The 23535-nt window shown below is 37.7% G+C and overlaps 1 protein-coding gene and 1 pseudogene across 1 annotated transcript in view; both read right to left on the reverse strand.

The window, feature by feature from the left end:
* LOC113932540 (ATP-binding cassette sub-family A member 3-like) overlaps positions 1 to 23535 on the reverse strand; it is a 256540-nt gene that overhangs the window by 177008 nt on the left and 55997 nt on the right. The window contains 2 exon segments of the mRNA XM_035722222.1: positions 17684 to 17795; positions 17797 to 17828. Of these exon segments, the coding sequence (XP_035578115.1) occupies positions 17684 to 17795; positions 17797 to 17828 (144 nt within the window).
* Positions 1132 to 2003, reverse strand: LOC113932694 (annotated as a pseudogene).

The raw sequence follows: 23535 nt of genomic DNA on the forward strand, positions 1-23535 counted from the left end.
TCATTAGATTCCTTCCTTCTCATATCATTACTCAAATTCTTTCATTTTAAGATGTTTTAAATGACAGTAATAGTGGAAGATCAGGGAAGTCAAAGCACTTGTTTTTCTACAGGAAGACCAAAAAAAAAAAGGCAAAAACTACCAGAATCAACTTGTTAAACTCAGAAAAATATTCAAATATTCAAAGGTTTACAGTAACTCAATACTTAAATTTTATATTTATTTATTTATTTATTTATTTATTTATTTATTATTTGACAGAGAGAGAGACACACAGCAAGAGAGGGAACACAAGCAGGGGGAGTGGGAGAGGGAGAAGCAGGCCTCCTGTGGAGCAGGGAGCTTGATGCGGAGCTCGATCCCAGGACCCTGGGATCATGACCTGAGCCGAAGGCAGACACTTAACAACTGAGCCACCCAGGCTCCCCAACCCAATACCTAATCAAGAAAAAGATGATGAGTACATTTACCTTGATGAGCACTGAGTAATATATGAAACTGTTGAGCCACTATATTGTACAGTCCAAACTAATATAACACTGTATGTTAACTACACTGGAATTAAGATTAAAAAACAGAGTACACTTATTGTGATGAACACTGAGTGATGTAGAGAATTGTTGAATCATTATTACCTAGCAAAACCGTCTTTCAAAAATGAAGAAGCAATTAAGACTTTACCAGACAAACAAAAGTTGAGAGTTCATTACTAGGAGAACTCCATGTTAGAGTTATTCAAGATGAAACATAAGGATGCTAAATGGTAATATGAAAGCATATTAAAATATAAAACTCATTGGTAAAGGTAAATATATAGACAAATACAGAATACTATAATACTATGGTGAGTATATAATACACATACTAATGGTGAGTAAATCACTCTTATTTTTAGTATAAAAGTTAAAAGACAAAAAATATTTAAATATTATACAAATAAAAATGTTGATCAACATACAACATAAAAAGATGTAAATTGTGACATTAACATAAAGCATATTTATGTGGAAGAAATAAAATTACTGAGTTCTGTTTGTGATTAAAGGTCAGTTGTTATTAGTTTAAATAGATAACTATAATAACTATAAAATATATATATATATTTTTAACAAGTTTTAGTTCACTTCATTTTTCTTGTATAAAACTAGGTGGTGGCCACAGCTGGAGCCTGGGTCCTCTGCACGGAGACTCTGGTGTGGGTCTTCACAAGATGGTCAGTGAATTCCTGATATGGAGACTTGGTGAACACCGTCTCCTTCCAGAGGTCAGGGGTGAGAAAGCTGTAAGTCTTGGAGATGGCATCAAAAGTAGCCTTAGCGAAGTTCCCCAGGGTGGCAGTGCAGCCTCTGGTCGAGGTGTAGCAGTCGTTGATACAGACCATCATCAGTAGCTCTTGGGCACAGGGGCTGAAACAATGCCAGTGCCTCTGGGGGCGGGGATGAGACACACCAGCACAGAGCCACAGCGGCCAGTCACCTTGCATGGGACAGTGTGGGGCTTGCCGATCTTGTTCCCCCAGTAGCCTCGCCTCATGGGGACGATGGAAACCTTGGCTAGGATGATGGCCCCACGATGGCAGTGGTGACCTCCTTGGAGCATTTGACACCCAGGCTGACGTGTCCGTTGTAATCTCCCATGGCAACAAACGCCTTGAACCGGGTCCGCTGGCCAGCACAGGTCTGCTTTTGCACAGGCATGATCTTCAGAACCTCGTCCTTGAGGGATGCTCCCAGGAAGAAATCAATGATCTCAGATTCCTTGATAGGCAGAGAGAAGAGATAGATCTCCTCTAGGGACTTGATCTTCATGTCCTTGACCAGGCGGCCCAGCTTGGTGATGGGGATCCACTCCTTGTCCTTGGCCTTGCCTCCGCGAGCTCCGTGGCCTTGACCCCGGGCCCGACCGTGACCGCGACCATGGGGATGCCGCTGCCGAAGCCTCTGTGGAAGCCGCCGCGGCCTCCCATTCCGAGGCCCTACTGCAGCACCGGCGTCATCCGCCATTTGGTGTTCTCTCGGAGAAGAAGCTAATAACTATAAAATATTTTATATAAGTTCCAATGTAACCATAAAGGATATACTTACAAATAAACACAAAAGACAAACAGAAATGAATCAAAGTCTGTAATATATATATGTATATATATAAAAATTAAAATAAAAATATATATATTTATGAAAGAAAAAAGTAGAGGGCAAAAGAACTGTAGGAAAGACAGACAGTTTTAAAAAGGGCAACGGTGAGCCCTTCCCCATCAATAATTACTTTAAGTTTAAATGAAAAGACCCAAAAAGATATAGAGTGCCTGAATGGATAAACTAACAATACCTAACTATACGCTCTCTACAAGGAACTTTTATTTTTTATTTATTTTATTTAAATTCAATTAGCCAAGGTATAGCACATCATTAGTTTTTGATATAACGTTCAATGATTCATTAGTTGAGTATATCACCCAGTGCTCATCAATCATATCACCGGCCCTCTTTAATGCTCATCACCCAGTTACCCCACCCCTCCACCCACCTCCCTTTCCCCAACCTTCAATTTGTTTCCTGGAGTCAAGAGTCTCATATGGTTTGTCTCCCTCTCTGATTTCTTCCCAGTTTCCCCTCCCCCACCCCTTTTGTCCTCTGCACTATTCTTTATGTTCCACATACGAGTGAAACCATATGATAACTGTCTTTCTCTGATTGACTTATTTTACTTAGTATAATCCCCTCCAGTTCCATCCATGTTGATGCAAGTGGTAGATATTCATCTTTTCTGACGTCTGAGTAATATTCCACTGTATATATGAACCACATCTTCTTTATCCATTCATCTGCTGAAGGGCACCTCGGCTCCTTCCACAGTTTGGCTATTGTGGACATTGCTGCTATGAGCCTTGGGGTGCATGTGCCCCTTTTCACTATCTGTATCTTTGGGGGTAAATACCCACTAGTGCAATTGCTGGGGCTTAGGGTAGCTCTACTTTTAACTTTTTGAGGAACCTCTATTCTGTTTCCCAGAGTGGCTGTACCAACTTGCATTCCCACCAACAGTGTAAGAGGGTTCCCCTTTCTCAACATCCTCACCCATACTTGTTATTCTACAAGGAACTTTAGATTTAAGGACACGTACAGGCAGAAAGTGAAGGCATGAAAAAAGACATTCAATGTAAATGGTAACCAAAGAGAGCAGGGGTGGCTATACTTCTATCAGACAAAATAGACTTTAAGCAAAATATGTCACGAGAGAGAGAACAGTATAATAGTTATATCATATAATAAAAAATTAAAGTTACAGAAAGATATAACAATTATAAATATGTGCCCAACATTAAAGCACTTACATATATAAAGCAAACATTGGCAGAACTACAGGGAAGAATACATAGCAATATTATATTACATGGAGACTTTAATATCACACTTTCAATAATGGATAAAACATCTAGACAGATGATCAACAACGAAACAGCAGAAGTGAACAACACTAAAGACCAAATGGACCTAATAAGCATTCCACCTAACAGCAGAAAATATACATTCTTTTCAAATGCACATAAAACATTCTCCAGGATATATCATATATTAGGTCACAAAGTAAGTCATATACAATTTTAAGTCATAACAAATTTAAGACTGAAGTCATACCAAGTATCTTTCAAACCACAATGGGACTAAACTAGGAAGCAAAAGAATAAAAACTGAAAAATTTGTAAGTGTGGAAATTAAACATCACATTCCTGAAAAATCAATGGTTCAAAGAAGGAAGAAAAAGGGAAGTTAGAAAATATTTTGAGACAAATAAAAATGAAAATACAAAATATTAAAACCCACGGAATGCACCAAAAGCAGCACTAAAAAAAAAAATACTGATAAATGCCCACATCAAAAAAAAAAGATAAAAAATATACAATCTAACTTTACACCTCAAAACACTAGAAAAATAACAAACTAATTGCAAAGTTTGCAGAACGAAGGAAATAACAAAGGTTACAGAAAAAACGACCAAAGTAGAGACAAGAAAAAGAATAGGAAAAAAAAATCATTGAAAGTAAGGTTGGTTTTTGGAAAGATAAACATAATTGACAAACCTACTAGACTAAAAAAAAGCGAGAAGACTCAAAATCAGAAAAGACATTACAACTGACATCACAAAAATAAAAAAGTTCATAAGAAATTACTCTGAACAATTACATGCTAACAAACTGGATAACCTAGAAGAAATGGATAAATTCCTAGAAACATAAAATTTACCAAGAATTAATCATGAAGAAACAGAAAATCTAAACAGAACTATAATAAGTAATGAGATTGAAACAGTAATCAAAAACCTCCTGACAAAGGCCCAGAGACAGATGGCTTCACTGGTGAATTCTATCAAACTTTTAAAGAAGAATTAACGCCAGTCCTTCTCAAACTCTTCCAAAAACTGAAAATGAGGGTATACTTCCAAATTCATTTTACGAGGCAAGCATTACCCTAACACCAAAGCCAGAAAGACACTATAAGACAAATAACTCTGATAAAAATAGATGCAAAAGTTCTCAACAAAATACTAGCAAACTGAATTGAACAACACACTAAAAGGATCATACACCATGTCCAAGTGGGATTTATCCATGAGATGTAAGGATGACTCAATATTCAAAAATCAATTGATGTGATACACCATATTAACAGAATGATGGATTTAAAAAATCACATGATCATCTCGATAGACACAGAGAAAACATGTGGCAAAATTGAACTCTCTTTCATGCTAATGTATAAGACATTTTTCTCAACAAATTAGAAATAGAAGCAAGTTTCCTCAACATAAAAAGGCCATATATGAAAAGCCCACAGCTAACATAATTATGGTGAAAAACTAAAAGCTTTTCCCATAAGACTGGAAACAAAGTAAGGGTTCCTCCTGTCACCACTTCTATTCATAGTAATGGAGGGCCTAGCCAAAGCAATTAGGTAAGAAATAAAAGATATCCAAGCTGGATAAGAAGTAAAATTACCTGTGTTTGCAATGACATGATCTTACATGTATAAAAGCTTAACAACTCCACACACATGTGCTTTGTGATAGAATATATAAATTCAGTAAAGTTGCTATATACAAAATCAACATTCAAAAAATCAATTTCTGCATCATTGATATGATCATGTGGCTTTTGTCCTCGATTCTGTTCATGATGTATTACATTGATTTTGCATGTCGAACCATCCTTACATTCCAGGAATACATCCCACTTAGTCATGGTATATGACCCATTTATGTATTGTTGAATTTAGCTTTGCAGGTTTTTTTTTTTTTTTGAGTTTTATATCTATGTTGATCAGGGACATCGGTCTATAGTTTTCTCATCTTGTAGTGTCCTAGTCTGACTTTGGTATCAGGGTGATATAGGCCTTATAGAATGATGTAATAAGTGTACCCTCCTCTTCAATCTTTTCAAAGAATTTGAAGAGGACTGGTGTTAATGTTTCTTTAAATGTTTGGTAGAACTCTCCAGTGAAATCATCTGGTCCTGAGCTTTTCTTTTGAGAGGTTTTTCATTACTGTTCAATTTCCTTAGTAGTTGTAGGTGTGTTCAGATTTTCTATTTCTTTATGATTCAGTCTTGGTAGGTTGCATGTTTCTAGGAATTTATCCATTTCTTCTAGGTTATGAAGTTTTCTAATATACAGTTATTCATAATGTTTTCTTATGATCCATTTTATTTCTGTGGCATAGGCTGTAATATCCCACATCTCATTTTTATTTTAGTTATTTGAATTTTTTCAATTTTGTTGATTTTTTTAAAAAACAATTTTTTAAAAAGCTTTTGTTTATTTATTTGACAGAGAGAGACACAGCAAGAGAGGGAACACAAACAGGGGGAGTGGGAGAGGGAGAAGCAGGCTTCCCGTGGAGCAGGGAGCCTGATGCGGGACTCCATCCCAGGACCCTGGGATCATGACCTGAGCCGAAGGCAGATGCTTAATGACTGAGCCACCCAGGCGCCCCAAAACACCAATTCTTAAGTTTTATTTTTCCTATTATTTTCCCATTCTTTATCTCCACAGTGATCTTTATTATATTCTTCCTTCTACTATCTTTGGGTTTAGTTTGTTATGCTTTTTCTAGTTCCTTAAAGTAAGCAATTAGGTTGTTAATATCAGATTTTTCTTTTTTTAATATAAGGGTTCACAATGATAGAATTCCATTTTTGCACTGTTTTTGATGCATTCTGTAACTTTTGTATGTTGTGTTTTCGTTTTAAATTTTCTCAAGATACTTTCTACTTTGCAATTCCTCCTTTGATCCATTAGTTGTTGGATTTTCCAATTTTCCTTCTCCTAATGATTTGTAGTTTCATTCTATTGTGATTGGAAAAGATACTTTGTATAATTTATTTTAAAATTTGTTAAGATTTGTTTTGTAAATAAACACGTGATCTCTGCTGGAGAATGTACCATGTCTTATTGAGAATAGTGTATATTCTGCTGCTGTTGGGTTGAGTGTTTAGTACAGGACTGTTGGGTCTATAGAGTTTTTGTTAAGTTGTATACATTATTGAAAGTGGAGTATTAAGGTCTCCTACTATTATTGTGCTACTGTCTATTTCTCTCTTTATTTCTCCAATATTTGCTTCATTTTTTAAGAACTCTGATGTTTGGTAAATATATAATTGTTATATTTTCCTGTTGAGTTGATACCTTTTTTCCCCTTTGCAATGGTGTTTGATTTGGTATCATCACCTCTACTCTGATCATTTGCATATATTTTTCATCTATTTCCTTGATTATGTGTGTCCTTAAGATTTCAAGTGATTCTCTTGAAGATAGCATATATTTGTATCCTTTAAAAAATCTAGTCAATCTATATCCTTTGATTGGTTTTTATTTATTTATTTTTTTTAAAATTTTTTTATTGTTATGTTAATCACCATATATTACATCATTAGTTTTTGGTGCAGTGTTCCATGATTCATTGTTTGTTCATAACACCCAGTGCTCCATGCAGAACGTGCCCTCCTCAATACCCATCACCAGGCTAACCCATCCCCCTACCCCCCTCCCCTCTAGAACCCTCAGTTTGTTTTTCAGAGTCCATCATCTCTCATGGTTCGTCTCCCCCTCTGACATACTCCCCTTTTCTTCCTCTCCTGTTATCTTCTTCTTTTTCTTTTTTCTTAAAATATGTTGCATTATTTGTTTCAGAAGTACAGATCTGTGATTCAACAGTTTTGCACAATTCACAGCGCTCACTGCAGCACATACCCTCCCCAATATCTATCACCCAGCCACCCCATCCCTCCCACCCCCAACCACTCCAGTAACACTCAGTTTCTTTCCTGAGATTAAGAATTCCTCATATCAGTGAGGTCATGTGATACATGTCTTTCTCTGATTGACTTATTTCACTCAGCATAACACCCTCCAGTTCCATCCACGTCGTTGCAAATGGCAAGATCTCATTCCTTTTGATGGCTGCATAATATTCCATTGTGTATATATGCCACATCTTCTTTATCCATTCATCTGTCGATGGGCATCTTGGCTCTTTCCACAGTTTGGCTATGGTGGACATTGCTGCTATAAACATTGGGGTACACGTACCCCTTCGGGTCCCTACATTTGTATCTTTGTGGTAAATACCCAGTAGTGCAATTGCTGGATCGAACGGTAGCTCTAATTTCAACTGTTTGAGGAACCTCCATACTGTTTTCCAGAGGGGTTGCACCAGCTTGCATTCCCACCAACAGTGTAGGAGGGTTCCCCTTTCTCCACATCCCCGCCAACATCTGTCGTTCCCTGACTTGTTAATTTTAGCCATTCTGACGGGTGTGAGGTGGTATCTCATTGAGGTTTTGATTTGGATTTCCCTGATGCCAAGCGATGGTGAGCACTTTTTCATGTGCCTGTTGGCCATTTGGATGTCTTCTTTGGAGAAATGTCTGTTCATGTCTTCTGCCCATTTCTTGATTGGATTATTTGTTCTTTGGGTGTTGAGTTTGATAAGTTCTTTATAGATTTTGGATACTAGCCCTTTATCTGATATGTCATTTGCAAATATTTTCTCCCATTCTGTCGGTTGTCTTTTGGTTTTGTGGACTGTTTCTTTTGCTGTGCAGAAGCTTTTTATCTTGATGAAATCCCAATAGTTCATTTTTGCCCTGGCTTCCCGTGCCTTTGGCGATGTTTCTAGGAAGAAGTTGCTGCGGCTAAGGTCGAAAAGGTTGCTACCTGTGTTCTCCTTTAGGATTTGGATGGACTCCTGTCTCACGTTTAGGTCTTTCAACCATTTGGAGTCTATTTTTGTGTGTGGTGTAAGGAAATGGTCCAGTTTCATTCTTCTGCATGTGGCTGTACAATTTTCCCAACACCATTTGTTGAAGAGACTGTCTTTTTGCCATTGGACATTCTTTCCTGCTTTGTCAAAAATAAGTTGACCATAGAGTTGAGGATCCATTTCTGGGCTCTCAATTCTGTTCCATTGATCTATGTGTCTGTTTTTGTGCCAGTACCATACTGTCTTGATGATGACAGCTTTGTAATAGAGCTGGAAGTCCGGAATTGTGATGCCGCCAGCTTTGCTTTTCTTTTTCAGTATTCCTCTGGCTATTCTGGGTCTCTTCTGGTTCCATACAAATTTTAGGATTATTTGTTCCATTTCTTTGAAAAAAGTGGATGGTATTTTGATGGGGATTGCATTGAATGTGTAGATTGCTCTAGGTAGCATTGACATCTTCACAATGTTGATTCTCCCAATCCATGAGCATGGAACGTTTTTTCCATTTCTTTGTGTCTTCTTCAATTTCTTTCCTGAGTATTTTATAGTTTTCTGAGTACAGATCCTTTGCCTCTTTGGTTAGATTTATTCCTAGGTATCTAATGGTTTTGGGTGCAATTGTAAATGGGATCGACTCCTTGATTTGTCTCTCTTCTGTCTTGTTGTTGGTGTATAGGAATGCCACTGATTTCTGTGCATTGATTTTATAGCCTGCTACTTTACTGAATTCCTGTATGAGTTCTAGCAGTTTTGGGGTGGAGTCTTTTGGGTTTTCCACATACAGTATCATATCATCTGCAAAGAGTGAGAGTTTGACTTCCTCTTTGCTGATTTGGATGCCTTTGATTTCTTTTTGTTGTCTGATTGCTGTGGCTAGGACTTCTAATACTATGTTGAATAGCAGTGGTGAGAGTGGACATCCCTGCCGTGTTCCTGACCTTAGGGGAAAAGCTCTCAGCCTTTCCCCATTGAGAATGATATTCGCTGTAGGTTTTTCATAGATGGCTTTTATGATATTGAGGTATGTACCCTCTATCCCTATACTCTGAAGAGTTTTGATCAAGAAAGGATGTTGTACTTTGTCAAATGCTTTTTCTGCATCTATTGAGAGGATCATATGATTCTTGTTCTTTCTTTTGTTAATGTATTGTATCACGTTGATTGATTTGCGGATGTTGAACCAGCCTTGCAGTCCAGGAATAAATCCCACTTGGTCGTGGTGAATAATCCTTTTAATGTACTGTTGGAGCCTATTGGCTAGTATTTTGGTGAGAATTTTTGCATCCATGTTCATCAAGGATATTGGTCTGTAATTCTCTTTTTTGATGGGGTCTTTGTCTGGTTTTGGGATCAAGGTAATGCTGGCCTCATAAAATGAGTTTGGAAGTTTCCCTTCCATTTCTATTTTTTGGAACAGTTTCAGGAGAATAGGTATTAATTCTTCTTGAAATGTCTGATAGAATTCCCCTGGGAAGCCATCTGGCCCTGGGCTTTTGTTTCTTGGGAGATTTTTGATGACTGTTTCAATTTCCTTAGTGGTTATAGGTCTGTTCAGGTTTTCTATTTCTTCCTGGTTCAATTTTGGTAGTTGATACATCTCTAGGAATGCACCCATTTCTTCCAGGTTATCTAATTTGCTGGCATAGAGTTGCTCATAATATGTTCTTATACTTGTTTGTATTTCTTTGGTGTTGGTTGTGATCTCTCCTCTTTCATTCATGATTTTGTTGATTTGGGTCATTTCTCTTTTCTTTTTGATCAGTCTGGCCAGGGGTTTATCAATCTTGTGAATTCTTTCAAAGAACCAGCTCCTAGTTTCGTTGATCTGTTCTACTGTTCTTTTGGTTTCTAGTTCATTGATTTCTGCTCTGATCTTTATGATTTCTCTTCTCCTGCTGGGTTTAGGCTTTCTTTGCTGTTCTTTCTCCAGCTCCTTTAGGTGTAGGGTTAGGTTGTGTATTTGAGACCTTTCTTGTTTCTTGAGAAAGGCTTGTATTGCTATATACTTTCCTCTCAGGACTGCCTTTGCTGTATCCCAAAGATTTTGAACAGTTGTGTTTTCATTTTCATTGGTTTCCATGAATTTTTTTAATTCTTCTTTAATTTCTTGGTTGACCCATTCATTCTTTAGTAGGATGCTCTTTAGCCTCCATGTATTTGAGTTCTTTCCGACTTTCCTCTTGTGGTTGAGTTCTAGTTTCAAAGCATTGTGGTCTGAAAATATGCAGGGAATGATCCCAATCTTTTGGTACCGATTGAGACCTGATTTGTGACCTAGGATGTGATCAATTCTGGAGAATGTTCCATGGGCACTAGAGAAGAATGTGTATTCCGTTGCTTTGGGATGGAATGTTCTGAATATGTCTGTGAAGTCCATTTGGTCCAGTGTGTCATTTAAAGTCTTTATTTCCTTGTTGATCTTTTGCTTAGATGATCTGTCCATTTCAGTCAGGGGGGTGTTAAAGTCCCCCACTATTATTGTATTGTTGTCAATGTGTTTCTTTGCTTTTGTTATTAATTGCCTTATATAATTGGCTGCTCCCATGTTCGGGGCATAGATATTTACAATTGTTAGATCTTCTTGTTGGATAGACCCTTTAAGTAGGATATAGTGTCCTTCCTCATCTCTTATTACAGTCTTTGTTTTAAAATCTAGTTTGTCTGATATAAGGATTGCCACCCCAGCTTTCTTTTGGTGTCCATTAGCATGGTAAATGGTTTTCCACCCCCTCACTTTCAATCTGGGGGTGTCTTTGGGTGTAAAATGAGTCTCTTGCAGACAGCATATTGATGGGTCTTGTTTTTTAATCCAATCTGATAGCCTGTGTCTTTTGATTGGGGCATTTAGCCCATTTACATTCAGGGTAACTATTGAAAGGTATGAATTTAGTGCCATTGTATTACCTGTAAGGTGACTGTTAACTGTCTGTTGTCTGTGTTCGTTTCTGCTCTTTGCTGCTTTTAGGTTCTCTCTTTGCTTAGAGGACCCCTCTCAATATTTCTTGGAGGGCTGGTTTCGTGTTTGCAAATTCCTTTAGTTTTTGTTTGTTCTGGAAGCTTTTTATCTCTCCTTCTATTTTCAATGATAGCCTAGCTGGATATAGTATTCTTGGCTGCATATTTTTCTCGTTTAGTGCTCTGAAGATATCTTGCCAGTCCTTTCTGGCCTGCCAGGTCTCTGTGGATAGGTCTGTTGCCAATCTAATGTTTCTACCATTGTAGGTTACATATCTCTTCTCCCGAGCTGCTTTCAGGATTTTCTCTTTGTCTCTGAGACTCGTAAGTTTTACTATTAGATGTCGGGGTGTTGACCTATTTTTATTGATTTTGAGAGGGGTTCTCTGTGCCTCCTGGATTTTAATGCCTGTTTCCTTCCTCACATTAGGGAAGTTCTCTGCTATAATTTGCTCCAATATACCTTCTGCCCCCCTCTCTCTCTCTTCTTCTTCTGGGATCCCAATTATTCTAATGTTGTTTCGTCTTATCGTATCACTTATCTCTCGAATTCTGCCCTCGTGATCCTGTAGTTGTTTCTCTCTCTTTTTCTCAGCCTCTTTATTTTCCATCATTTGGTCTTCTATATCGCTGATTCTCTCTTCTGCCTCATTTATCCTAGCAATTAGTGCCCCCATTTTTGATTGCACCTCATCAATAGCCTTTTTGATTTCGATTTGGTTAGATTTTAGTTCTTTTATTTCTCCAGAAAGGGTTTCTCTAATAACTTCCACGCTTTTTTCAAGCCCAGCTAGTATCTTTAAAGTCATGATTCTGAACTCTAGGTCCGACATCGTACTAATGTCCGTATTGAGTAGGTCCCTGGCTGACGGTACTACCTCTTGTTCTTTTTGCTGAGGTGATTTCTTTCGTCTTGTCATTTTGTCCAGAGGAGAATAGATGAATGAGAGAACAAAAGGCTAACAGGTTTACAACGTCCCCAGCAAATATACTCTATACAAATCAGAAAAGACCTGAAACCAGGGGAAAAGAAAGGGAAAGAAAGAAAAAAGAAAGAGAAAAAGAAAGAGAAAAAGAAAAAAAAAAAAGAAAAAAAAAGATAAAAACAAAAACAAAACAATTCAAAAAAGGCAGAATATGATCAAATATGATCAGGCTAGTGCATAGATCAGTGCCACACACTAGATTTTGGGCGTATTTTGGTCTGTTAGAAAAAAGTGCCTCCTAAAATTTTAAAGGAAGAAAGACATATATGTACAAAATAAGGGTTGATACAATGAAGGGATGGAAGATGACTGTAAAGATGAAAATTATAAAAGATTTTATAACAGGACTTGGTAAGATAAGTTGTTTGAAAAAAGAAAGAAGATTTAGGAAAAAAAAAAAAAGGAAAAAGGGAGAGAATGTGATCAGGCAGGAGACTAGAACAAAGCCATACACTAGTGTTTTAGGGTATATTTTGATCTGTTAGAAGAAACTGTACCTCAAAATTTTAAAGAGAGAACAACTTATATATATATGCCAAAAACAAGGATAACTACTATGAAGGGATAAAATATGACTCTAAAAATGAAAAAAAAATAAAAAATGTTTTTTTTTTTTTTAAAAAGGGATTTATAAGATGTTGGTTGAAAAAGGGAAAAAGAAAAATAAAAAAAAGTCAACAAAAATTAACTTTGATGAAATAATGAATCATGGTAAAAAAAAAAAAAAAAAGAAGCCATGAATCTATGTGCAGTATTCCCCTAGCGCTGGAGTTCTCCTATTCTCCTTGATCGATCAACTTGGTCTTGGCTTGCTGGCTGTTTGTGTTGATCTTCTGGGGGAGGGGCCTGTTGCTGTGGTTTCCAAATGTCTTTGCCGGAGGCGGAATTGCCCCGCCCTTGTCGGTCCGGGCTAAGGAAGCTGCTGCAGTTTGCTCTCAGGAGCTTTTGTTCCCTGCAAGCTCTCGGTACAGCTTTGGAGGACCAGGGCGAAAATGGCGGCCTCCCAGTCTCCGCCCGGAGGAGCCGAGAACTCGGGGCCCCACTCCTCAGTGCGCCCCCAGAGAAAAGCAGTCACTCCCGTGTCCCCGGTCTCCGGCCGCACTCCGTGCTCACCCGGCCTGTGATCGAGCGTTGCTATCTCTGGCACCCGACCCCGCTCGGAGTCTCCAAACCCAGCAGATCCCTGCAGTGCGTTCCCGCACCGCTCCTCCCCGGGAAGGAAGGGGAGTCTCCCCGGATCTGCTGCTTGTTGGGTCCTTGCTGGAGGAGCCGTGCCCCGTCTGGGCCGCAGATCACAGTTTATGGCAACCCCGAGCTGAGAGCCCGCGACTCTGCTCCGTATCTGCAGCCGGCTTCCCCGCCCCGACACCTGGGAGCTCTACCGCACTCAGGCACCCCCGGTCTCTCTGTGACCCCAAGGGTCCTGAGACCACACTGTCCCGGGAGGATTCCACCCCCCGCTTAGCCACTGCAGCGGCGTCCCTCTGCTGAGCCAACTTTTAAAAGGTCCGATTTTGTGCTCCGCGGCTCTAGCACTTGCCAGAAGCGGCCGGCGGAGGCCCCTCCCCCGCCGTCTATCCTCCCGAATATCGCCTCGGATTCACTTCTCCGGACGTCCTACCTTCCAGTAAGTGGTCGCTTCTCTGTTCAGAGAGTTGTTGCTACTCTCCCGTTCGATCTCCTGTTGAGTTCGTAGGTGTTCAGAATGGTTTGATCCCTATTCAGCTGAATTCCTGAGACCAGACAAAATCTAGGTCTCCTACTCCTCCGCCATCTTGCTCCGCCCCCCCGGTTTTTATTTATTTATTGTCAAAGATTTTATTTATTTGAGAGAGAGAGTGCAAGAGAGCACAAGCAGGGAGAGGGGCAGAGGGAGAGGAAAAAGCAGGCTCCCCGCTGAACCGGGAGGCTGATGTGGGGCTCAATCCCAGGACTCTGGAATCATGACCTGAGACAAAGGTAGATGCTTAACCAACTGAGCCACCCAGGTGCCCCTGATTGGGTAATTTAATCCATTTACTTTAAAAGTAATTACTGATAGGGAAGGACTTACTATTGCCATTTTATTAATTACTTTCTGTCTGTAGCATTTTGCTTCTCACTATTGCTTTTACTGCCTTCGTGTTTCATTTTTTTAAAAAATACTGCCATGCTTTGATTCCTTCCCTGTTTCCTTTCTATAGATATTCTTTGTGGCTACCATAGGGATTAATGTAAATATCTTAAAATTATAAGGATCAATTTAAACTGACAATAACTTTATTCATAGGCTTGCCCTTCCACTTTATGTTTCTGATGTCACAAATTACATCTTTATATACTATGTACTCATTAACATAGATTTATAATTATTTTTGTGCTTTTAAGTTCTATATGAGTTAAAAGTGAATTTATGCACCAAAATGTAATTACAAAATTACAATTTATGCACCAAAATTACAAATTATATTTGTTCACATATTTACCTTTATTAGAGAAGTTTATATTTTTATATGGTTTTGTATCTGTCTAGTGTCCTGAATTTCAACTTGAATGCTTCTCTTTATAATTTCTTATAGGAGAGGTCTGATGGTAATTCTTTCAGCTTTTACTTAACTAGGAAAATCTGAATTTTCCCTTCACTTTTCAAAGTTTTGACAGATATAGTTTTCTTGGTTGTAGGTGTTTTTTCTTTCAGCACTTTGAATATAACATCCTACTACTTTCTGACCTTCGAGGTTTCCACTGAAAAATCTTCTGAAAATCTTGAAGAACATCAACTGCAATTGAAGAGCCACTTTTCTCTTGCTTCTTTCAGAATTTTCGTTCCTTGAATTTTTAGTTTGATTATAATGTGTCTCATTTATGGGTTTCTTTCACAGTTTATTCTACTTGTAAATTGCTGACCTTCTGGAATTTGTATGTCCATTTTTTCCCCTCAAATTTGGCAAGTTTTCAGTCATTATTTTTTCAAATAAATACTCTGTCCCTTTCTCTTGTTTATTTTCTGGGACTTTCATAGCACATAGAGTGGCCCACTTGATGATATCCCATAAGTCATTTAGGCTCTCTTCACTTTTCTTCATTCTTTTTTCTTTTCACTCCTCTGACTTGATAATTGCAAATAACCTATCTTCAAGTTTGCTAATTAATTTTCCTGTCTCATCAACTCTGCTGTTGAAACCCTCTAATAAAAAGTTATTATATTTTTCATATCCAGGATTTGTTTAGGTTTTTAAAAAATTACTTCTACCCTTGTTAGTATTTTAATTGTTCACGCATCATTTTCCTCATTTTTGTTGTCTGTGTTCTTTTAGATCATTGAACATCTTAAAATGACTTTTTGCCAGGTAATTCAGAGATTTGTGTTTCTTAAGGGTTATGTTCTGTGGCTTTATTTTTTTACTTTGGGGCAGGTTTCCTTGTTTTTTGTTTTGTTTTGTTTTTGGTATGCCTTATGTTTTGTTGAGATTTGAACACTTAAAAAACAGACATCTCTCACAGTCTTTATGGACTGGCTTCAGGCATGGGAAGTCCTTCACCCATCATCCCAGCTAGAGGTTTTAGGACCTTAAAACATTTTCTGGGGATGGGTCTTTGGGGTCGTGCATATGCTTTCATTCTACTATATATGGCTGCTTCAAACTGTCTTAATTTCCTTAAGCAGCTTGGAGATTATGTTTCTTTTGTAGTTCTCTGCCTGTATTCTGTTGCTTCCTTGGCACCTGAATGGGGAATTGCAGATTTCCTGCTGCTTTAAAATACTTTAAAGTGCTGCAGCATTTGCCTCTGTTTTTCTGTGACTTCCAACATTGCCACTCCCATTAGTTCTCCATTAGGCAAGACAGAAACCAGTCCCTTGGGCAGCACCTAGACAAGCCAGTACATTGGATACAAGTTCTAGTTTTTTCTTTCTGTCCCAAGGGAGGAGCCTGGAATTGGAACATTTCCTCCTGATTGTGCCATGCCATACTGGAGGGGTTGGGGTGAGAGAATGCCATAAACTTCCTGCCCTTTTTGGTATTGGCCACGCATACATTTGCATGCTGCAGCATCCAAACTGGTTTCTGGAGTTTTTAAAAGATATGTTTGTCTGTATATTGCTGTTAACTTAGTGTCTCTATGGGGATGAGGGCCTGGAGCTTCCCAGTTCACCATATTTCTGATGTCACTCTCATCTCCTGCTTCCAAGTTGCCTCTATCTTCATTTAGTCTTGTTAAATTGCTGTAAGTCTTTGCCTATTTTCAGAGTTCTGGCAAAATTAGTTCTAACATTTTGTGCTTGTTTATCTATCTTGTCTATGAAGGGACTAGAACCTGGAGCTACCATCTCTGACAATTTGCTCCCAATGGTTGCTTCTGAACTCCATCTTGGTGTATGAATAGGATTTCAATAGGTGAACAGGTGGTTCAGACACTCCCATTGAGAGAAAGGGCATGAGCACATACAAATGGAAAAGTGCATTTTATGTGTTCTGAGATTACATGTAGGACATGGAGTGTATTCCAAGATAACTTATGTAAAGCATATCAACTATATAAAATGCATATATTATCATGAAGTTAATGATAATTCAAATCAACCTTGTAATACTACCTAGGTAGTCATGGTGTTAAGAAGAGGTTTAACTGAGACTTAGAGGAAATCAGTTCAAATATATAAAATAGCAGAGAATGTAGGTAGTGTCCGCCCTACCTGAGCTAGTTTTGGCATCATTTTAGTTTCAAAAGAGAGGCTATTATATCTCAACTACTAGGCTCAGCCCCATTCCAGCCTCCGGAACTTATGCTAACCTCACGCACAACATGGGATTCACGATTCTAATTGTCCCTAGTATTTCTTATCCATTCTTCCTTTCTGGTGAATGTAGTGCATCTAACATATAAAATATGTTATAAAATATATATAAAATATATATAAAATATTTATATAAAATATTCTTCCATGGCTTCTCACTGCGGTCAGCATAAATTCAAATCTTCTCCCAAACCTTTCACGATTTGACCCTAGCTTTATCTTTTGCTATTATTCAAATTCTATCTCTGATTTAGTCAGTTTCCTGCTTTCAAGTCTCCTAATCTTTGCTTATGTCTATAATATTCTTTGGTTCCATTTGCAGAGCTTTATACATCCTATTTGTCTCAGATTTGATGACACTTCCCTTTTTCTCACCCCCCAAACAGGTAATGTGTCATTCTATTAGATGAACAACAACCCACATATAACATCTCCTTTCATACTTATGATGTTAAGTTTCAAGTTTCTTTCCTATATTTCCACCAGTGTACAAAATTGAGTGTAACAACCCTGTAATCACCACTGTATTACCAATTCCTATGAAAATAATAGGCATATAAATATTTTCACTGAATAAATGAACTTATTACATTACCAAAAGCATCTTGGTTGTAAATAATTAAAGTGTAATAAAAACTGCAACACTGAAATGACAATATACTCAATACTACAAGCTCTGATTGGTTTGAAGCCTTAGAAGGAGCCTGACTTCTGCTCTAAACAGAGCTGAATACATACCTATGAGAAGAGACAAGGCTGTAGTTTTTCCTGCCCCATTTTGTCCTAGAAGAATAGTGATTTGCCCCTTATATAAATTCAGACATGTTGTTTACTACTACTTTGTCACCAAATTCCTGTGAGATAAAAGAAAGGATAACGTTATCTGCCACTATCACTTATGATAAAAGACAAAACACTATACTCTATCCTTAGAAGAAACAACATTATAAAACAGGTGAAGGTAGGAGGTACAGTTTCCAGTTATGCAATAACAAGTCACGGGCATAAAAGGTACAGCACACAGAATATGGTCAATGGTACTATAATAGCATTGTAGGGTGACAGATGGTAGCTATGTGGGTGCTGAGCACAGCATAACATACAGACTTGTCAAATAACTATATTGTCCACCTGAAACTAATGTAACACTATGTGTCAACTATACTTCAACAAAGAAAAAAAAAGAGAGAAGCAATATTATACTATCAAACTTGTGAAAAAAAGATAATGTGAACAATGAACATTTGTAGGTGCACTGAGTTTGTATATTAGGCAAAATAGATGTGAAGGCATATCCACATTTGGTAAGGAAAATGGAGGCCTCTCTATATTCTATGTATAATATAGTGTACTATAGTAATTATGGGCTTATTCAATTGTAGTAAGAGCTAGAAAACTTCATAGAAGTTGCCACTAATGAGAAAAACATGCCATGATTTCAGCCAGAAGTTTGGTGATTCACAAGAGCATTCTCCTTTTTGTTGGGGTCTTTGGTTTTGGGATCAAGGTGATGCTGGCCTCATAAAATGAGTTTGGAAGTTTTCCTTCCATTTCTATTTTTTGGAACAGTTTCAGGAGAATAGGTATTAATTCTTCTTTAAATGTTTGGGAGAATTCCCCTGGGAAGCCATCTGGCCCTGGGCTTTTGTTTCTGGGGAGATTTTTGATGACTGCTTCAATTTCCTTAGTGGTTATAGGTCCAGTCAGGTTTTCTATTTCTTCCTGGTTCAATTTTGGTTGAATACATCTCTAGGAATGCATCCATTTCTTCCAGGTTATCTAATTTGCTGGCATAGAGTTGCTCATAATATGTTCTTATACTTGTTTGTATTTCTTTGGTGTTGGTTGTAATCTCTCCTCTTTCATTCATGATTTTGTTGATTTGGGTCATTTCTCTTTTCTTTTTCATCAGTCTGGCCAGGGGTTTATCAATCATATTAATTCTTTCAAAGAATCAGCTCCTAGTTTCATTAACCTGTTCTACTGATCTTTTGGTTTCTATTTCATTGATTTCTGCTCTGATTGTTATTATTTCTCATCTCCTCTTTATTTCCTCCAGTTCCTTTAGGTGTAGGATTAGGTTGTCTATTTGAGACCTTTCTTGTTTCTTGAGAAAGGCTTGTATTGCTATTTATTTTCCTCTTAGGACTGCCTTTGCTGCATCCCAAAGATTTTGAACAGTTGTGTTTTCATTTTCATTTGTTTCCATGAATTTTTTTTTAATTCTGCTTTAATTTCCTGGTTGACCCATTCATTCTTTAGTAGGATGCTCTTTAGCCTCCAGGTATTTGAGTTCTTTCCAACTTTCCTCTTGTGATTGAGTTCTAGTTTCAAAGCACTGTGGTCTGAAAATATGCAGGGAATGATCCCAATGTTTTGGTACCAGTTGAGACCTGATTTGTGTCCCAGGATGTGATCTATTCTGGAGAATGTTCCATGTACACTAGAGAAGAATGTGTATTCTGTTGCTTTGGGATGGAATGTTCTGAATATATCTGTGAAGTCCATCTGGTCTAGTGTGTCATTTAAAGCCTTTATTTCTCTGTTGATCTTTTTCTTAGATGATCTGTCCATTTCAGTGAGGGGGGTGTTAAAATCCCCTACTATTATTGTATTGTTGTCAATGTGTTTCTTTGCTTTTGTTATTAATTGGCTTATATAAGTGGCTGCTCCCATGTTAGGGGCATAGATATTTAAAATTGTTAGATGTTCTTGTAGGATAGACCCTTTAAGTATGATATAGTGTCCTTCCTCATCTCTTATTATTGTCCTTGGTTTAAAACCTAATTTGTCTTATGTAAGGATTGCCACCCCAGCTTTTTTTGATGTCCATTAGCATGGTAAATGGTTTTCCATCCCCTTACTTTAAATCTGGAAGTGTCTTTGGGTCTAAAATGAGACTCTTGCAGACAGCATATCGATGGGTCTTGTTTTTTTATCCATTCTGATACCCTGTGTCTTTTGTTTGGGGCATTTAGCCCACTTACATTCAGGGTAACTATTGAAAGATATGAATTTAGTGCCATTGTATTGCCTGTAAAGTAACTGTTACTATATATTGTCTCTGTTCCTTTCTGGTCTATGTTACTTTTAGGCTCTTTCTTTGCTTAGAGGACCCCTTTCAATATTTCTTGTAGGACTGGTTTGGTGTTTGAAAATACTTTTAGTTTTTGTTTGTCCTGGAAGCTTTTTATCTCTCCTCTATTTTCAATGACAGCCTAGCTGGACTGGCTGCATATTTTTCTCGTTTAGTGCTCTGAATATATCATGCCAGTCCTTTCTGGTTTGCCAGGTCTCTGTGGATATGTCTGTTGCCAATCTAATGTTTCTACCATTGTAGGTTACAGACCACCTTTCCCAAGCTGCTTTTAGGATTTTCTCTTTGTCTCTGAGACTCGTAAGTTTTACTATTAGATGTTGGGGTGTTGACCTATTTTTATTGATTTTTGAGGGGTTTTCTCTGTGACTCCTGCATTTTGATGCCCGTTTCCCTCCCCAAATTAGGGAAGTTCTCCACTATAATTTGCTCCAATATACTTTCTGCTCCTCCCTTTCTTTCTTCTCCTTCTGAGATCCCAATTATTCTAATATTGTTTCGTCTTATGGTATCACTTATCTCTCAAATTCTGCCCTCGTGATCCAGTAGTTGTTTCTCTTTTTCTCAGCTTCTTTATTCTCCATCATTTGGTCTTCTATATCATTAATTCTCTCTTCTGCCTCATTTATCCTAGCAGTTAGAGCCTCCATTTTTTATTGTACCTCATTAATAGCCTTTTTCATTTCGACTTGGCTAGATTTTAGTTCTTTTATTTCTCCAGAAAGGAATTCTCTAGTATCTTCTATGCTTTTTTCAAGCCTAGCTAGTATCTTTATAATCATCATTCTGAACGCTAGGTCTGACATCTTACTAATGTCCATATTGATTAGGTCCCTGGCAGTTGGTACTGCCTCTTGTTTTTTTTTTTTTCCCCCTGAGGTTAGTTTTTCCATTTTGTAATTTTGTCTAGAGAAGAATAGATGAGAGAAAAAAATGCCAAAAGGATAACAACAACCCCAGGAAAAAATACACTAAACAAATCAGAAGAGACCTGAAACTGGGGGAAAAGAAAGGAAAAAAAAAAAAAAGAATATATTCAGGCTGGTGAATAGAACAGAGGCACACATTAGATTTTGGATGTATTTTGGTCCGTTAGAAGAAACTGCCTTTCAAAATTTTAAAGAAAGAAAAAAATATGTATATATACACACAAAAATAAGGGTAAATACAATGAGGGGATGGAATATGACTGTAAAGATGAAATTTAAAAAGATTTAAAAAAAGAATTGATAAGTTGGTTGGAAAAAGAAAGAAAAAAATTAAAAAAAAATAGAGGAGAGAATGTGATCAGGCAGGAGACTAGAATAAAGCCATACATTAGATTTAGGGTATATTTTGGTCTGTTAGAAGAAACTGTATCCCAAAATTTTAAAGAAAGAAAAACTTATTTATATACAAAAAATAAGAAGTACAATGAAGGGGTAGAATATGACTATAAAAATGAAAATCAAAAAAGATTTTAAAAAAGGAATTGCTAAGATGTTGGTGGAAAAAGGAAAGAAGAAAAATTAAAATAGAAAAAAAAAAATAAAGTTAAAAAAATTAACTTTGAAAGACTAAAGAATCATGGGGAAAAAGCCATGAATTCTCTGTGCTGTATTCCCCTAGTGCTGGAATTTTGAAATTCTCATTGATCAGTAAACTTGGTCTTGGCTGGATGTTCTTGCTGGTCTCCTAGGGGAGGGGCCTGTTGCAGTGATTCTCAGGTGTCTTTACCCAAGGTGGAACTGCACCGCCCTTGCCAGCAGCCAGGCTAAGTAATCTGCTTGGGTTTGCTCTCAGTAGCTTTTGTTCCCCGAATGCTTTCTGTACAGCTTTGGAGGACAAGAATGAAAATGGCGGCCTCCCAATCTCTGGTCCCGAGGAGCCAAGAACTTGGGGCCCCATTCCTCAATGAGCCCTCAGAGCAAAGCAGTCAATCACTCCTGTCTCCCTGGTCTCTGGCTGCACTCTGTGCTCACCCGGCCTGTGATCAAGAATTTCCGTTTCTGGTACATGACCCCATTTGGAGTCTCCAAACCTAGCAGATTCTGGTGGTACGCTCCCGTGCCGCTCCTACTGAGGGAGGAAGGGGAGTCCCTGGATCTGCCGCTTGTTGGGTCCCTGCTCGAAGAACAGTGGCCTGACTGTGCCACGGATCACAGTTTATGGCAACCCCGAGCTGAGAGCCTGAAGTTTGGAATTGTGTAATCTCTGATATTTGAGTTATTGTGTATCATGGTGTGGACCTTCTTGAGTTCATCTTGTTTGGAATTCTCTGTTTCCTGAACTTGGATGTATGTTTTCTTCCCCTGGTTAGGAAAGTTTTCAGTTATTATCTCTTCAAGTAACTTTTCTGTCTCTTTGTTTCTCTCTTCTCCTTCTGGAATGCCTGCGATGTTGAATGTTTGTTCACTTGATATTGTCCAAGAGATAACTTAACCTATCTTCATTTTTTAAAAAAATCCTTTTTGCTGTTTAGCTTGGGTGCTTTCCATTACCCTGTCTTCCCAATCACTGATTCATTCTTCTGCGTGTGTTAATCTACTGTTGATTCTCTCTAGCGTAGTTTTCATTGCAGTTATTCTAGTCTCCAACCCTGAGTGGCTCTTTTTTACATTTTCTATCTCAGCTACTTCTCCTAAACTTAAAGGAGTGGTGTTTATCTTGTTTGTCATTCTCTATGTGTTCTCCCTTTTGTTTGCAGAAGCTGTTCAGTCAGTCTTCAGTTCTTCTTCAGGAGGAAATGCTGCATAAATAGGCATAGATTTGTTGTGTTTGTGGAGAAGATGAATTCAGGGTCTTCCTACGTCACCATCTTGGACTGGAACTCAGCATTTTGTATGCTAATCAAACTTCAATAGAGTAGTTTAAAAAACATGCATATTGCCTAGTTGATACTGCTTTTTTCAAATATGATAAACTATGGAAACATCCAGAAAAATGTTTGAATTTACTATTTGCATTGGAATAAAACTGATACCTTAAAAGTCTTAATGTTTTACATTAAAATAGAATTCAATAACAAGAAAAAAGATAAGTGGTGTGGCCATAGCAACATTAGACAAAGTACATTTAAGAGAATACTGCCAAGGATAAAGTGTATCATTTTATAATGATAAAGGGATCAACTTTTCAAGAAGACATAATTCTCCTAAACGTTTATGCACCCAATAACAGATTCAAAAATATGTTGCCAAAAGCTAGAGAGAAAAATAGAAAAAAATGCAGTTATTTTTAAAGACTTCAATATTTTTCTCTCAATAATTGTTAGAATATTTAGAATCATTAAGGATATAGAATATTTGATAAACCACCAACTAACTTAATTAACATTTATGTATCACACCAGGAACCAACAGCAGATTACACATTATTTTCAAGTCTGCATGTAACATGTAGTTAGACAGATGACTGATTGAGCCATAAAACAAGAATCAATAAATTTAAAAGGATTTGTCATACAAAGTATCTTCTCTTACCAG

Source organism: Zalophus californianus, chromosome 10 (genome assembly GCF_009762305.2).
Source record: "Zalophus californianus isolate mZalCal1 chromosome 10, mZalCal1.pri.v2, whole genome shotgun sequence".
NCBI lineage: Eukaryota > Metazoa > Chordata > Mammalia > Carnivora > Otariidae > Zalophus > Zalophus californianus.